At 57.5% G+C, this 15788-nt stretch overlaps 1 protein-coding gene across 3 annotated transcripts in view; it reads left to right on the forward strand.

Annotated features, from left to right (window-relative positions):
- CYTH1 (cytohesin 1) overlaps positions 1-15788 on the forward strand; it is a 78835-nt gene that overhangs the window by 36326 nt on the left and 26721 nt on the right. The window contains exon 1 of one of the 3 annotated variants that reach the window (XM_059149389.1): positions 1029-1224. The exons of 1 other annotated variant lie outside the window; for it this stretch is intronic. In XM_059149389.1, coding sequence (XP_059005372.1) covers positions 1194-1224 — 31 coding nt within the window. In that variant the 5' untranslated portion in view covers positions 1029-1193. Of the gene's footprint in view, positions 1-1028; positions 1225-11367; positions 11742-15788 lie in introns of those variants that run through there. One more of the 3 variants, XM_059149392.1, reaches the window with a different exon arrangement.

Here is a 15788-nt window from a genome sequence, read left to right on the forward strand (position 1 = left end):
CCGTCAGAGACTCGCCAGACTGTGTGCACGTGGGCGGTGAGAGTGGCAGGAGAACTTGAAACCGCTTCAGAGTCTTCCAGTCCGGCATTGGCTAAATACCCGGTCTATACCATGGATAATAAAAAATGCGATAAGTCTCCATTTACAGTCATGGAAAAGTGTCGTTGTGAAAAAGGGCAGGTTATAAGATAGCACATAAAATATACAATTTTTGTTTCTTTTGTATTTCTCTGTCGATACATATTGATGCCTACTTACATATGTCTCTCTTGAGGTCGTGTAAGTACATCTTGAGAGAGAAATACGTCTCGTGTGTTATATAACGTAATTATTACACGTATCACATGTAGGATCTGTGGAGGCATAAAGGTATATTTGCAGACGTGTGTACACACAGAGCAAGGCCGAGACAGAGTGAGAGTATAGTACACAGAACAGAAGTCTGGAACAATACAAGTAACCTCTACCAGAATTTCATCAGGGGTCATCCCTGGGTGATGGGATTAATAAGGCTTTCCCCCTCTTACTCCTTAATCTGATTTCAACAGCAAACATGCTTCGTGAGTGGAAGTATGAGGAGACGAGCAGTTTGGTACGACACCGTAGAAACAGAACGGAGGTAAAATCAGACTTGTATTGGCAACACTGCCCTTAGCTTTTCCTTGCTGTTCTGCCTCTGACATCTGCCTTCTCCTGTTAGCCTGTGACCTCACGGCATACCGGAACGATTGCCATCTCTTAGTCATTCTCCTCGGAAGTGTGCTCTCAGGGCGCTGGGAGCGCCGGGACTTGCCGTGGTTCTGTTCTAAGCGAGTGCTCGCAGAGGGAAGGGAGAGGGGACAGCTGGCTGTGTCCCGTGCTCCGGCTGGATCTGAGGAGGGACGGCGGGTGCCGCCGCGGACTCCTCGGCCCGAGCCCGAGCCGGATCCAGGGAGGAGGCGGTTAACTCCTCGGAAGCTCCCTCGGCCCCACTTCAGGAACTGGGCGGCGGCCGTGACGCCTCAGCTGGGGAAGGCTCATTGGCTCCGCAGTTCAGGAAGGAGCGCTGAGCTGTCCCGGAGGCGGCAGTGACCGAGGCCGGCAGGTGTTCCGGGCCCCACCCAGCCCCCCTGCCCCCGCCCAGGGAAACGTCGTCGGGTGCCCCTTAGACGAACGACTCCGGCACCATCAGGGTCCCGCTGGGCTGGGGGAAGATGGTCCTGCAAGCCCCCGGGGAGGACGATGGTGAGTCTGGGTCTCGCCTAGGCGCCCGCAGTGGGGGTTGCGGCTGTCCCCATCCAGCGGGACATCCTGTGATGACAGTTTTATTGCCTTGCGGGGAGGAGCGGCCCCCAGACTCGGGGTTTTCCCTCACTGTTCTCGGGAGAAGGACTGGAGGGTCGTGAGTGGTTCGGGGGCGAGGCCTGCGTGGGGCTGCGTGTGACTCCGTGTGTTTCACCCAGAGCAGGGCCCCCGCCCGGCCCCCAGCGCTGCTCTGCGGGGCCTGCGTCCTAGCGCGTGTGTCCGTGCTCCCCGGCTCTGAGTGACAGTGGCCCCGGGCTCTAGGGTCGCCGCGCCCCGACCGAGGGCCACCGTGAAAAGCGCGGGCGTCAGAGCACGGCAGGGGCAGCCGCCGGTAGGGGTGCGACGAGGGGTGGGAACATGCAGAGCTCGTGGGACCTTCCTCGTTCGGTGTCGCTGGGGACTGCGGGGTCCGTGGCGTCTGTGGACGTCCTTCATCCTCTCGGCGCCCTCACGGCACCCACACGGCACCCAGGGAGGCTCCGAGGGAGGGGGTGACACAGCTGAGGGCCCCGGAAGAGAGCTGGGGAGGGGAGCCCCGCGGGGCCGGGGTTCCGACTGTGGAGCGCGGCATGTCGCACGTGGACGCGTCTGTGTCTGGTGACGCCCGCGTTAGGTGGCAGCGCGTTGCCGCTGCCGGAGGGCAGCAAAGTGGATGCTGCTTTGTCGTTGGTGATGAACGCAGGGAAGCTGGAGATAAACATTGCACTCTCTTTCAAGGTAGGTTTTGAGAACGTTGGAACAAGATTTGGGGCCTTTTTCTGCTTTTCCTTACCTGGGTCACCACACAGTACATTTCCAGGTTTCACCTGAGACGGCTCATGCCGGACCGGACCCGCGGTGACTCGGAAAACTGCAGTGTGTGGGGGAGGCTGGGGGGGGGCGCGGAGGGGCTCGTGGTAATCCCTCTGCGTGGGAGGGGGCCGTGAGGAGAGGTGGTTCTGTGTGAGCGCTGCACCCCTGCAGGAGGTGATCTAGCTGCCAGGCAAGTCCATGGTCGCCAGGGTCTCTCGTGGGAAAGGAACAGGTCACTTTACTGATGATTCGAGACAGCGGGTGTGAGCTGGCCCAGGCACACCATGACTTTGGTCACCGTGCCGCATGCTCCCTCATGTCCTGCGGGCCTTCCCGACAGGGGGGCTGGCCTCAGACTCCCAAGGACCCCACTGAAGAGTCCCTCGAGAGGCTGACTCAGGGGGTCCTGTGTCATCAGCGTCCAGCTGTCCCAGAGGCCCTAACGTCCAGCATGCACGGCTCACGGTGTGGTGAGAGTGGGGTGCCGTTTTGGGGCTGGGGACTTAGAGCTCGGGGTTCAGAGATAGGGTTCACGGGCAGCTTTGTTTGGAATGAGTTACCTTCAGGAACTGCCGGCTGCTCTCGTCACCCTCACCCCTCCCAGGGGCACTCCGTCCTGTCCTCTGGGACTCCGGAGGCCAGCGCAGCTGCCCTTTCAACTGCCGCTAAAACAGGTCCCTACGGATCCCGAGGGGATGCAGCAGCGGCTCTGGGCAGGCATGAGAGTGAAGGGAGCGGACGGACTTGGCTCTGGCAGGTCCCCAAGACCCCAGGGCAGAGAGGGAAGTGTCCACGTCATGCCCCTCACAGAGCTGCTCTAGGTCCGCAGGCTCCAAAGAGCACACCTAGGAAAGGGTAAGTGGGGGGTTGTGTCTCAAGAAGTTTTTCTGCCGCGCTAATCTCCGATCCATAACCCGGACGTTACAGATGCTTTTGGCTTCTGTCCTTGTGTGGCCCCTGCGCGCCTGGTTCCCAGCGCAGTGCCGTGCGGGCGAGGAGCGAGCGGCGGCTTCCGCAGGCTGGCTTCCCGTGATCTCGGCCCGTCTCTTCAACGCGTAGTCCCCCTTGTTTCGCCCTTGAACCTTTCCTCTGGGCTGGAACCCGAGCTCCCTGGCGTGTGGAACACGAGGCCCTCGCAAGCTGATGCTGGGCTCTCTTCTGGCGCCGGCCAGTCCTGATGTGTCCTGGGTCCTGACCGCAGCTGTGCCCCCAGTCCCCAGGCACCCGGCCGCCTCGCCTTCCTGGGTATGTGTGTCGGCGTTGGTCTCTGCTTCTCCATTTGGGGAATCCATTTGTCCTTCCAAGCCCTGGCTCGGAGGCTTGACCTGTCCGAGCTCCTTGGTGTCCCCGCGTGTGCTGCGAATGCCGTGTGAGCGTGGCCCTGGCGGCCGCGGGGGCTGCAGCTCCGGGCCTGCACGCCTCCCTGCCCGCCTTGGTGTTCTGTGCAGGGCAGGGGCCGGAGCCCTTTGAATCCGAGCTCCGAGCTCAGGGCGGTCACATGCAGGTGCTCCGCAATGCTGAGCTGCAGTGAACTTGGTTACTGCGAGACGAGGCACTGAGGGTCCAGGGACTTGGCCGGGGCGTGCGAACGGGGCTGTGTGTGTCATTAGAATGTCCTGCTCAGTGAGTCCTGCCTCCTTGCAAACCGGAGCTAGCAGTGCCACCTCCACCGTCAGGAAGCGTTGGAGTTCATAGCTGGGCTTTGCCGTGCACATAGGAACAGAGACGAAGGAGAAACCGGTTAAGCTGTGAGATTCTATGTGAGTGTAAAATCCTTTTATTATAGGAAGAGGCGTGGGGTAGAACTAGGCAGAGTGCCTCTCCACCAGGATCCTGGGTTCTCGGGTGACCGTAGAAATCCTCCCCTTGCTGTTGACTTATGGCCCGAGCCCATCCTCTTGGCGCAGTCCCCGGACGGGGCTAGCCTTGCGCTGGACAAGCCGCGCAGCGTGGGGTGTGCAGGAAGAGGGAAGGTTGCGGTGCCGGGACTGGAAGTCCGTACTCCCACGGGTACTCCGCGCTCCCTTCCGCGGGGGTTGGGTTTGCATCTTTACTGTGAGGCAGGAGCGCCTCCTGCATCCCGCATCACCGTCTGCCGTGACAGGTGTCCAGGGGACTCGCTCTGGGCTGAATCTCCTAGGCCCTCCTGCGAGCGCACCAGACACAAATGCTCTCAGTGTCGTCGTAAGAGGGTCAGAACTGCCCTTGCCTTTTCTTATAAAGGTGAGCAGAAACGAGGCTCGGGTCCCGCTTCTCTGAAGAAGCGGATGGTTGTCTGTGGCCTGAACGAGTTCTGTTATGGAGTCGGAAAGCACCGGCCTGGCTGCCGGCACCCGGGGCCCCAAGTCCCGCAGACAGGTGGGACGTGCAGGTGGCAGGTGGGGTGGTCTCAGCAGCCAGCCCTGGGGGAAAGAAAAGGCAGGTACTGGGGGTCGGTCTTGGCAGGCCCCCCCAGTCTGGGCCTTGAGGGTCCTCATCAGTACACAGAGTGGCTAGTGGGGGCGAGGACATTCCAGTTCTTGTCAACAACACTCTCTCTGGTTCTGGAAGGTTCCCCAGAGTGTGTTTGTGGTGGGGGCTGTAGAACCTGCATGCAGTTTGCTTCTGGTTGAAGGATGGAGGGCCAGACCTTCTGGAAGTGTTTTAGGGTATCAGGGTTTCACGTTTACCCTGCATTTGGACAACCCCCCGAAGGCACATTGTTCTGCCCTCTGCCCCTTTTCTGTTTGTCCTCCACTTGGCTGAGATTTCCATGTTAGAAATAGACTCTTGTCGCTGCTGCTGGCCTCCTATTTGCCCTCCGAGGAGCTGCAGCTGGGACAGTCCGTAAACGCAGTGTGTTCTTGGACTCGGACGGCCTCTGAAGTGACCTGGTCTAGCCCAGTCAGCTCTGCCAGCGAACATCATCACCGTGGCTCCCGGAGGGACATCGGGCTCAGCTGGGAGCTCATGTTCAAGAGCACAGCTAGGGCACGGCCATCTCGTGACCCCCCGCACGCGTCTCCCGAGGATGTGATGTGCCTGGCTCCGTAGAGGCCGGTGACACGCTGGGGGAAGCGGAGACGGGCAGGTCACCTCTGCTGGGGGTTCGCACTCACACCAGTACACCCCGCCTTCCTTAAGAGAAGAAGCTCTTCCTTACTGCACAGCGCTGTCACGGAAGAGCCGGTCAGTGTCTTTTCCTGGTTAGTGGCTTCTCTGCATCTCTTTTCTTTCTGGTATCTAAAGTCTCTGTTCTTCTGTATTTCTGGTAAGAGTTCAGGACACTGATGCAGAGACTTCAGACGGAGTCCCACATACAAAGCCACAGCAGCATGGCGCAGGTACAGCGGGTGCTAAAAGCTTTAGAGCAGGGGCACCTGGGTGGCTCAGTGGGTTAAGCCTCTGCCTTCGGCTCAGGTCATGATCTCAGGGTCCTGGGATCGGGCTCCCTGCTCAGTGGGGAGCCTGCTCCCCCCCCCAACTTTCTCTCCCTACCTCTCTGCCTACTTGTGATTTCTGTCTGTCAAATAAATAAATAAAATCTTTAAAAAAAAAAAAGCCTTAGAGCAGAATCCAAGTGTGTTTTTCCCACAAAGGGCATATTTAGGCATCAATCTGAGTAAATATTTTGGGGTAAATGGCCAGTGGCATTTCCATACATTCTCTGAATAGAAATGTCAACATAAAATGATGTTTTAGGGGCACCTGGGTGGCTCAGTGGGTTAAGCCTCTGCCTTCGGCTCAGGACATGATCCCAGGGTCCTGCGATCGAGCCCCCCGTCAGGCTCCTGCTCCCTCTCCCTCCGCCTCTGCCCCTGCTCGTGCTCTCTCACATAGATAAACAAAATCTTAAAAACAAAGAAACAAAAAAACATCGGAAAAAAAGCGTGGCCTTAGTTGTGGAGCCCGACACAGAGAGGTAGACCGTGAGGCGACCCCGGGCCTGGTCTCTGAGGAGGGTCCGCGCCCAGCTTCAGGTGCGTCCCTCTCTCCAGAGTCTGTGTTGGTGCCCCTGCTGCTCCGTGGTTGCTGGTCACACTGAGGATGTCTTAGAGAATTTTCTAGACCGTCACTCACAGATCAGCTCCTCCTTTCTCGTGACCACGTGGTGTTTAAGTACTTTGTAACTTTCGCAACTTCCGGAGGATGTCGGTTGGGTCAGGTTTTTTTTTTTAAATTTTTAAATGTTTTATGTTTTATGAACATATAATATATTTTTATCCCCAGGGGTACAGGTCTGTGAATCGCCCGGTTTACACACTTCACAGCACTCACCAAAGCACATACCCTCCCCAATGTCCATAATCCCACCCCCCTTCTCCCAACCCCCTCCCCCCAGCAACCCTCAGTTTGTTTTGTGAGATGAAGAGTCTCTTATGGTTTGTCTCCCTCCCGATCCCATCTTGTTTCATTGATTCTTCTCCTACCCCCTTAAGGGTTGGGTCAGTTCTTTTTTTTTTTTATTTTTTTTTTTTTTAAATTTTTTTTTAAATTTATTTATTTGTCAGAGAGAGAGGGAGAGAGAGCGAGCACAGGCAGACAGAATGGCAGGCAGAGGCAGAGGGAGAAGCAGGCTCCCTGCCAAGCAAGGAGCCCGATGTGGGACTCGATCCCAGGATGCTGGGATCATGACCTGAGCCGAAGGCAGCTGCTTAACCAACTGAGCCACCCAGGCGTCCCGGGTTGGGTCAGTTCTTAAACGGAAGTGCTGAATTGACAGGTCCATGGCTTTTGAGCTTTGGTATGGCAGAAGGACGGTGCCGGGTTACACGCCCCTGGCCGCTCGTGTGCCCCCCACGCCCTTGTCAGGGTCCCCCATGTCATCAGACGTTTAATTTCTGCCCGACTATTGGGGAGCAGTATGGTATGCTGTTAATTGGCGTGTTTTAAATTCTCTGTTTCTAGAGAGTTCAGGCATTTTTCCATGTCAGGCCGTCTATATTTTTCTGGAGCATCTGCCTCCATGTCCTTTGCCGGTGGTGTCGGTCTTCGTCTGCCTGGGCTTCCTGCTGCTCCTTGGGGACTGAAGAATGACCCCTGGCGCCTGCTTCTGTGTTTGCTGTCCCCGGCTGTTGGCCTTTAGCTGGTCGGGCTCTGTTTCCACCCAGAAGCTTTTCGTCTTCCTGCGGGAGACAGGCTGTCCGAGACCGTGACCGGAGTCATCCGTGCTTTATGCTAGAACTGGGATGGTTTCCTTCTCTATGTTCAAGTCCGTGGTTCGGCTGGAATTGATGCTGTGGTAAATGAGCTGGGCGTCCGCCGCGTCTCCCCCGGTGCCTGGCTGGCTTGTTGCCCCACCGCCAGGGGTTGGCAGCACACTTCTCTTTACATTTGTTTCTGTTTGTCATTTCTTCCCGAGACTGTGTGACCCGAGGCGCTGCCAGGTGGGTCAGCGTCTCTCGAATGTCCCTTGTGCTGTCCCCTGTCACCGAGCCTCATGGGTCAGCCTCCAGGAGCGACTCTCTCATGGCACCTTTTTTCTCTCTCATGCTTTTCTGGACTATCTGTGTATAAACTTCTTCATTAGAACTTTATTATTACTTCATTTGTGTCATCTCTGTAAAAATCTCGTTGGAGATTTTTTAGGACCTGTGACATACAGACACCGGGGAGAGACCTCTCCCTGCTGGGGTCTTCCCGCCTCCGCTCAGGTCTCCCTTGGTTTTCCTGGTGACTGTCCTGCCTGTGTGAGAGGCTGGCCCTGCCACATGCTGGCTTTGGGGGTAGAAGACAACTGGTCCAGAGAAGCCAGTCACAACAGAATCTGCAGGGCGACCAGGAGGCGGGGATCTGTTTACTAGAGGGACAAGTGCCACCGAAAACCTTCCCAGTGTCAGGGGTTCACAGGCAAAGCCCCCACCCCTGCGGATCACATCTCCTCCCGAGCTCATCCTGGAGAAGGAGAAGTGCCAGCCGGGGTCTCGAGGGCAGAGACCGAGGCACCGACCTTCGTCGTCTCCTGCTGCCGCCTCCTGGCTGTCCTCCCTGCGGTGCTGCTCCCGGCTCGGCCGTGCCCTATGCCAAGGGCAGGAGGTGCAGAACCCCGAGAGCAGCCTCTCAGAATGCAAGGCCTAGGGCGCTGGGCCTGCGCTGGTGCTAGGAGGGGCCCCGTCCCCGCGGCCAGGCCTCGGTGCCTGCCCCAGCTGCGGCCCGCCCGTGAGCGGCCCCCGCGACCGGCCAGGACGCAGCAGGTGGGTGCCCAGCCCGGGGCCGCCTCCCTTCCTCAGCTTCTCTCAGACTTCGGGAAGCCTTCTCTGGACTCCGGGCAGCTCCAATAAGGGTCGGTGTCTGGTTCTGGGAACCAGGTTCTCCCACTTGGGGCTTGGAGGAGACACTGCTGCTCTCTCAAGAGGTCTGCAGGCCCTTCTCCGTGGGACAGAGGTCAGTCTTCGCCTCTCGCAAGAAGTGGTTATGCTTTAGCTTTTACTAAAGAAAAATAAAGCACGTCTCAGTGTCAGGAATGGAGTACAGCTGTTGATGCTCTGCGCCCCAGTTGCCGTGTGCCAGGAAGGGGGGTTGAGACCCGGGCTCTCTGTCCACTGTGCGTGCTGGGGCGTGGCGCTTTGCCTAGGTCCGCTGGGGCTTGGCAGTGCCTCCGGCCGAGGATTAGCACACTTGGGCCCTTGAAGTATAGGAATTTACCTCCGATGACCGAGTAAGTGGTGCGGACTGCCCCGCACGCGTCCTGGGGTTCCCCGGGGCCGGCTCCATGTGTCTGAGGCTGCGCTGGCGGGAAGAGGGCAGGACGTGAGCCCTGCGCAGGGGCGTCTCGTGCCAGCCCGTGGGGGGAGCTGGGGGCCCCGGCAGGGGCAGAATCCAGAGGTCTTCGTGTCAGAGTCAGAGGACACAGTGTGGCTCCAGTTTCCCCCCACCTTTCCGGAATGTTCGCCCCTTTCCCTCACGCACCTGTCCCTCTCCCCAGCCTGGCGCGCCCTCTCCCTCCTGGCTCCGGCCTTCAGAGCAGGCTGCAGCCTCAGCCCCCGTGGGCAGCCTGTGGCATGTGGCTGCCGTGTTCACCTGTTGCCAGTGTCCTCTCTCGTACCCGCCTGATTCTTTCTCCTTCCAAGGGAATAGTGACATGTGAGCTCTTTGGGGGCTGAACCGTGTCTCGCCATCTCTGTATCTTCTCGGTAGCTCACAGGGCGCCTTGCTTATGGTGATACACCCTCTTTTTTTTTTTTTAAGATTGTTTAATTAGCAGTCTGAGAAAACCATTTTTAAAAACTCTTATTGTCTCTCTCGGTGGATTTCCTGAGATGACTAGATAGTCTGGGAACGGTCCTTGTGTTTGATCACTGTGATTTCACGAACTTGATCTGGGGCTATTTCAGCATCTGTCCTCTCTATACACGAGGAGGACCACCCTGCAGCCATTCTGTCGGTAGCTTATTGCTCTGACTTCTCGTCTGTCCACGTCCCGTGTCCTGTGCTGAGAACTGACCGTCCTGGGTCCTGCTCGCAGCCGCCTGTGGCCTGGGTTCAGGCTGAACCTTTGCCCGGGCTCCCAGGCCGCAGGTGAAGCCCCGCGGCAGGTCCTCCCTTGGCGTTGGCGGGGCGGCCGTGGGCGTGGTCGCCTGGGGGCACCGTGACTGTGTCTCAGGCAGGAGGTGAGAGGTCGCAGGCAGCCACCAGCAGGGACGTCCCTGCTCTGTGTGTGTATAAAACAGTGGTGTTGCCTCAGAACAGCAGGCAGAGCCCCGGTTGGTTACTCACGTAGAGCAGGGGCCACTGCTGGACAGAGGAGCCCCCTGGAAGGACAGCGTGTCACCCGACGGTAGGCTGCATGAGTAGACACGGAGAGGCGGCGTGGGTTGAGATGCTCAGGTGACGGTCACAGCACGTGTGGGATGAGAGGGGAGTCTGTCCGCTGTGGCCCCAGAGTCTTCCCTGCGAGTGGTAGCTTCTGAGGGTCGGTGAGCACGAGCCCCGAGACACAGGGAAGTGAAGGGAGACTGGGAGTGAGAGTTGGGGGGACAGGAGGGCCCTCCCGGGGGCAGGCCGGAGCGGCTGGCTTTCCAGTGGAGCGACTGTGTCAGGTGGGGACTCCGGGTGCGCCGTGTTGAAAGCTCGTTCCTTTTGCCGCCCAAAGCAGAGGGTTCGTGAGTAATTCTGAGGTTTATTTTTCATGGACTTGGTAAGATTTTACAGATGAGAACTGCCATTTTGGCACAGAAGTAAAATAGTTCCTATTATGACTATTTCTTCAAAGACGGAGTCTGGGCTGCAGAGTTGAGATATTTGGGTCAGGTCTGGCGACCCTGTGCTGGTGACAGGGAATCCCCAGGGGCATGCAGCCTCTGTTAGTAGGACGAGGGGTGGGGTGGGGCCAGGCCTTGCGGGGGGCGGGGGTCCCTCCTCCCAGCATCTTCCTAAGGACCGAAGACTGGAAGTTGGGTGGGGGCCGTGGGGATGGTTTTGTCTTCTCCGTTGTTGGTCATGGGGAGCAGTGGTGGTTAAGCAGGGCAGTTCTGCCTTCCGGGGGACATGTGGCAACGCCTAGAGACACTGTGGGTTGTCCCATCTGGAGGTGAGGTGGTGGGGGTGCTCAGCTCAACCCCCTGCTTTGCCTGGACGCCCTTGTGACGGAGAGCGACCGGCAGGAGGTCACAGAGCCCCGAGCTGGTGTCGTGGTTTCTCTTCTCTTTTTCTTCCAAAGTGCTTCTTTGGCACTTGATTGTAGAACCTTGTGTCTCTTCCTCACCAGCTAAAGACAGCTGCCTCGAGTCATCTCGTGCTCCGGTCTAATGTGGAACCCACGTCCTGGGTGCTGGGGCTTAAAGTCTGTGTGTTTAAGGGTGCCCCGTGGGTTGTCCCCGGGTCCTCTGAGTTTGAGAGCCACGGCTCTTGGGCTGCAGTGATGTTTCGTGTCAACGGCCACCTTACGGTACTGTCCCTGAGATCAGCTCGCCGAGCTGCTGCTAACCAGAATGTGCTGGAATGTGGTGCTGCCACCTCCCGTGTGGGAGTGGGAGGCCAGGCCTCTGCTGGAAAGGCCGGAGCACACCTGTGTGGAGACGGGAGGCCTGGGCCCCGGAGCATGGGGGCCTTTGGTCAGCATGACTGTCTGCTGCCGGGGTGCAGGGCAGGAGGAGGGGTGGCCAGGTGCCGAGTGCGACGGAACAGCCTCCTCCGCCCCACCCCGTGGGGCTGCCCCATGGTCTCTGCTCAGTAAGGAGAGGGCACCTCAGGGAAGGGTTAACATCCTCTCAGTGAAGCAGCCATCAGCCTCCTGCTTCTGGGGTAGAGAAGAGCGAGCGCAGCCTGCGAGCGATCTGCACCCCTCCCCCAGGAGGCCGCGTGGGGGGTAGTAGGAGGGGCCGGCTGTAATCGCATTCATGGAAATACGCCCGCGAGGAGCTGAGCTGAGCCGCACACACGCCGAGTGTCAGCCGGCGGCAGCTCCGTGGCCATCTCTGTCCCCGCCAGGATTGGCTCCCTCTCCCTCTCCGTCCAAGGTTTCCACTCGGCTTTTGTTCCCGGGCTGCCTCCCCCACCCTGGCTGTGCCGGCACACATGCCCTGCTGGCTCCGTCCCTCCGTCCGCCGGGGGCTGCGGGAGCTCCCGGGAGTCTGGCGCCGTGGGGCCGCGGTGTCGGCCCACCATGGCCTCTGAAGCGGAGAGCGACCAGCGGCCCAGGCTTTGACGGGGGCTGCGGGGGCTGCCGGAGAGGGGACTCGCCTTGGGTAAGAGGCCGGGTGGTGGCGCGCGTGGGGCATCATGCGGAGAGTGTGGTCCGCTCGGGTATGCTCTGCTGTGCCCCCCCCCCCCCAGCAGCACAGCCGATGATGTGCTGCGCACGCGGCCCTCTCTGCATGACCGCCTCAGGGTTCTGCGTGTTCTCTCCTCCTAGGGTTTTTCCACTGGCTTCTTGGGGTAGATGTTCCAGTATTCAGTGTGGTTTTTTTAGGCCTGAGGTTCAGGAGCAAGCTGATGGCCAATTTTGGTGGCCCCGGCTCGGCGAGGTGAGGAACAGGACAGCAGGAAGAGAGGGTTGGATGCAGGACGATCTCTCTCCTCTGGACCGAGCCCGTGAGCTTCGCGTGCCCCTGAGGACTTTGGAACCACTCCTGGGAGTGGCTAGTCCTCCTCCCGGCAGTACGCCCAGAAAAGGAGTTGGAATTGCACATTTCATTGCGTCCTAGGGGTCCGTTCTGGCGATCAGACGGGCAGAGAATATTTCAGTGTGCCAAAAAATAAGGGTTTTACCAGGAGCTGGCATACAAATAGGTTTTAGGAGCAGGTGAAATGAGACAAAACTGACCTCTTAAACTGCCCCCCGCAAGCCTCTGTTTTGGACTGAAAGGGGTGTGGCCACACAGCTGTGCCACGGGAGGGGTACCGCATCGGGCACAGGGGTGTTCCTGGGAGAAGAGGTGGCGAGTGCAGATGACTTGGTCTGTTGGGTAGGGAATTCCCAGGGTTTCCCCAAGAGCTGAGCACTCTGCCTCCTGTCTTAAGGGGGCCAGGCAAGAAAATGGTTGTCCCCTGCTGAGCTGGTTCCAGCTCTGCTTTCCGTTCCTGTGATCCTTTTAAAGACAGCCTTGCAGACAGAGAGTGGAAGTCTGAAGCCTGAGAGAATCCTGCTGCAGAACTCCAGCCAGAGCGGATCTTATCGCTGTCAGGCTTGAGAAAAGGTGGAGAGGTTTCTAGATTGTTTTCTAGTTTTTACCTTCCATTGAAAGCAGATGTTAACTTTGTTTTTCTTTTTTTTTTCTAAGATTTTATTTAATTATTTGACAGATCACAAGTGAGCAGAGAGGCAGGTGGCGGCGGGGGGCGGGAGGCAGGGAGAAGTAGGCTCCCTGCTCAGCGGACCCCGGGATCATGACCTGAGCTGAAAGCAGAGGCTGAACCCACTGAGCCACCCAGGTGCCCCTAACTTTGCTTTTCTAAACCAAACTTTAAGGATACAATTTTATTTTATTTTATTTTTATTTTTTATTTTTTATTTTTTTTTAAAGATTTTATTTATTTATTTGACAGACAGAGAACACAAGTAGACAGAGGCAGTCAGATAGAGAGGAAGGGAAGCAGGCCCCCTGCTGAGCAGAGAGCCCGATGCGTGACTCCATCCCAGGAACCTGAGATCATGACCTGAGCCGAAGGCAGCGGCTTAACCCACTGAGCCACCCAGGCGCCCAGGATACAATTTTATGATTTCGTCTCTTTTACTACCTTGAAATTTGACCTCATCTCCCTTTGGTTGGCTGGTTAGTGCTGGAGTTTTAGGACTTCCTGGATAAAATGTGTCCGTTCCCTTCTGTGTGTAAGGTAAGAGGACAGAATACCCTTTTTCCCTCTAAGTGTATGGGGCTGTGTGGGTTTGTTTTCATTTTTTAATAAAGCTTTTGTTTTTAAGTGATCTCTACACCCAACATGGGGCTCGAACTCGCAGCCCTGCCATCTCGAGTTGCCCCAATACCTGAGCCAGCTGGGCATCGGTGGGGCTGTTTGATACCTGTTCTCCCGTTTGAGAAGGGCCGTGATGATGACCGCCCATTCCAGTTGGGGCAGGGTGAGGGGCTTGGCCGGAGATCCAGGAAGGGCCTGGCGAGGAGTGCCCCCAGCAGGGGTCCTCCTCCACCCTCAACCCTGGGTAGCTGCTCTGGACTAATGAGCCGCTCCGAGACTGAGGCGGGAGCAGAGCTTTTCTTTTTCTTTCTTTTTTAATTTCCTTATTTGACAGAGAGAGATGACAAGTAGGCAGAGAGGCAGGCAGAGAGAGAGGAGGAAGCAGGCTCCCCACCGAGCAGAGAGCCCGATGCGGGACTCGATCCCAGGACCCTGAGATCATGACCTGAGCCGAAGGCAGAGGCTTAACCCACTGAGCCACCCAGGCGCCTCCCTGGAACAGAGTTTTTCTTAAAGATGCAGAAAATGGCAGTAAAATCATTAATGTATCTGTCCTTCCTCCTACGTAGGAGACTTGGTGGCTTTCGTGTGGACAGAAGTTAAACTGGACTAGTAAATGTTCACATGGCCATTTGCTAGAGGGACGCTGGCCTCTCTGTGCTGAGTATCAGCTGTGGGCCACGTGCTGATCTCACTCCTGCTCTGCGTTTCGTGCGCAAGTTCCTTCAAATCTAGGCGGGGCCGCCTGGGTGGCTCCGTCGGTTGAGTCGGTTGAGTGTCGGACTTTGGGTTTCAGCTCAGGTCGTGATCTCCGGGTCATGAGATCAGGCCCCTGCACTCCGCAGGGAATCGGCTTGGGACCGTCTCTCTCTCTGCCGCTCCTCCCTCCTTCTCCCCACCCTGAAAATGAATAAATCAATCTTCAAAAAAAGAAAATCTCCTAGGCCATAAATTGGTGGTGAGACATGGCCGTAAGTCGGTCGGGGGACAGGAGCACAGTGAGCAGAAATCAGGGAGTCAGGATACTGCCCTTAACTTTCCGTATGTTTTGTTCACTTTTCATGAGGGTGATGTACACTCGAAGTAAAACTGATGATCGCAAGCAGACGGTTCGGTCGCGCTCCGGATAGTCCGTGTTGTGCAGCCAGGCTCCAGAAGTTTCCACCTTGTAAAATGGAAACTGGGTCCCCGGTCAGCACCGCCCCCCCAGCTCCCTTCCCCCGGCCCCTGGCAGCCTCCGTCCTACTCTCTGTCTGTGGATTTGGCTGCTCTGGGGACCTCAGGGAGGTGGAATCCTACAGCAAGTGGCTTTTTTTGGCTGGCTGCTTTCCCTGAGCCTGCTGTCCTCAGGGTTCATCTGGGCTGTAGCTGGCGTCAGGCTGTCCTTCCTTCTTGACGTGGAATGACACTGTATGCAGGTTAGAAAGAATGCCTGGTCTTGACTTAGTAGGAAGAAAGAGTCATTGGTTTTCCAAAGTCAGCAGACTTTCTGTAAAGGTCTGATGTGATCATCCGCCCTGGCGGTTCACCGGCGCAGCCGGGTTCGGGCTCTGGTCCTGTCGCCGTGCTGTGTGCGTCCTCCCAGTTTGCCGTCTGGGCGTGCTGGCCGTCCTGCGGCCTGTCTCTGCCTCGGAACCGAGGCTTTCACTGCGGTTCCTTAGTCATCGCGGCTTTTTGTGTTCCGTGTCCCTGTGCTGCTCTTTACTCAGAGCTGCTCTGTGTGTGGGTCGCCGCCTTATCCCTGCCGCAAAGATCTGACCCCAGGTCCTCCGGTGTCAGCACTGGTCTCCAGTGCCCGAGTTCCTTCTAATCTCTTGAGTCTTTCACATTGTAAGTCACTGGGATTTCCTGGGAGACCAGGTGACTCAGCCCATCGGGTGCGGCCGTGTGAGGCATCAAACCGGTAGGATCTGCAGAGGTCTGAGGTTGGTAGACGTAGGTCCTTCCACCTTTTAAGTCTTTGGAGGGGAGGAAACCGCCTTCTCTCCCATGGACAGCGTCCCAGATATGTCCTCTCAAACCCAGAAGCTTTTGTAAGTGGCTGGGTTCTCTGGCAGCACTTTGTAGAGAGGGTATGAGAAAGCATGTACTTTGCCACTGCTGCTCTGTTCTAGCCGGGGCTCCCAGTCGGGTGTCTGAAGCTGTGTATTTTCAGTCTCATAAAACATACAGATCTGCGAAGGTTTGGCCCTGCTCACGCCAGCGGGTACCTCTGGTCCCGGGGCGTGTCCAGACACACTGATGCCCTCCCTAACCTGGGTGGGAACTTGGTCTAGGGTGTTCTCTCCTGCCTGTTTACCTTCTCCAGGCATGGGGGGGGGGGGGAGGACCTTTCTAGATTCTTGGCCTCCCTTCTTAAAACATTTCCCTGCTGTGCT

Source organism: Mustela lutreola, chromosome 15 (assembly GCF_030435805.1).
Source record: "Mustela lutreola isolate mMusLut2 chromosome 15, mMusLut2.pri, whole genome shotgun sequence".
Taxonomy (NCBI): domain Eukaryota; kingdom Metazoa; phylum Chordata; class Mammalia; order Carnivora; family Mustelidae; genus Mustela; species Mustela lutreola.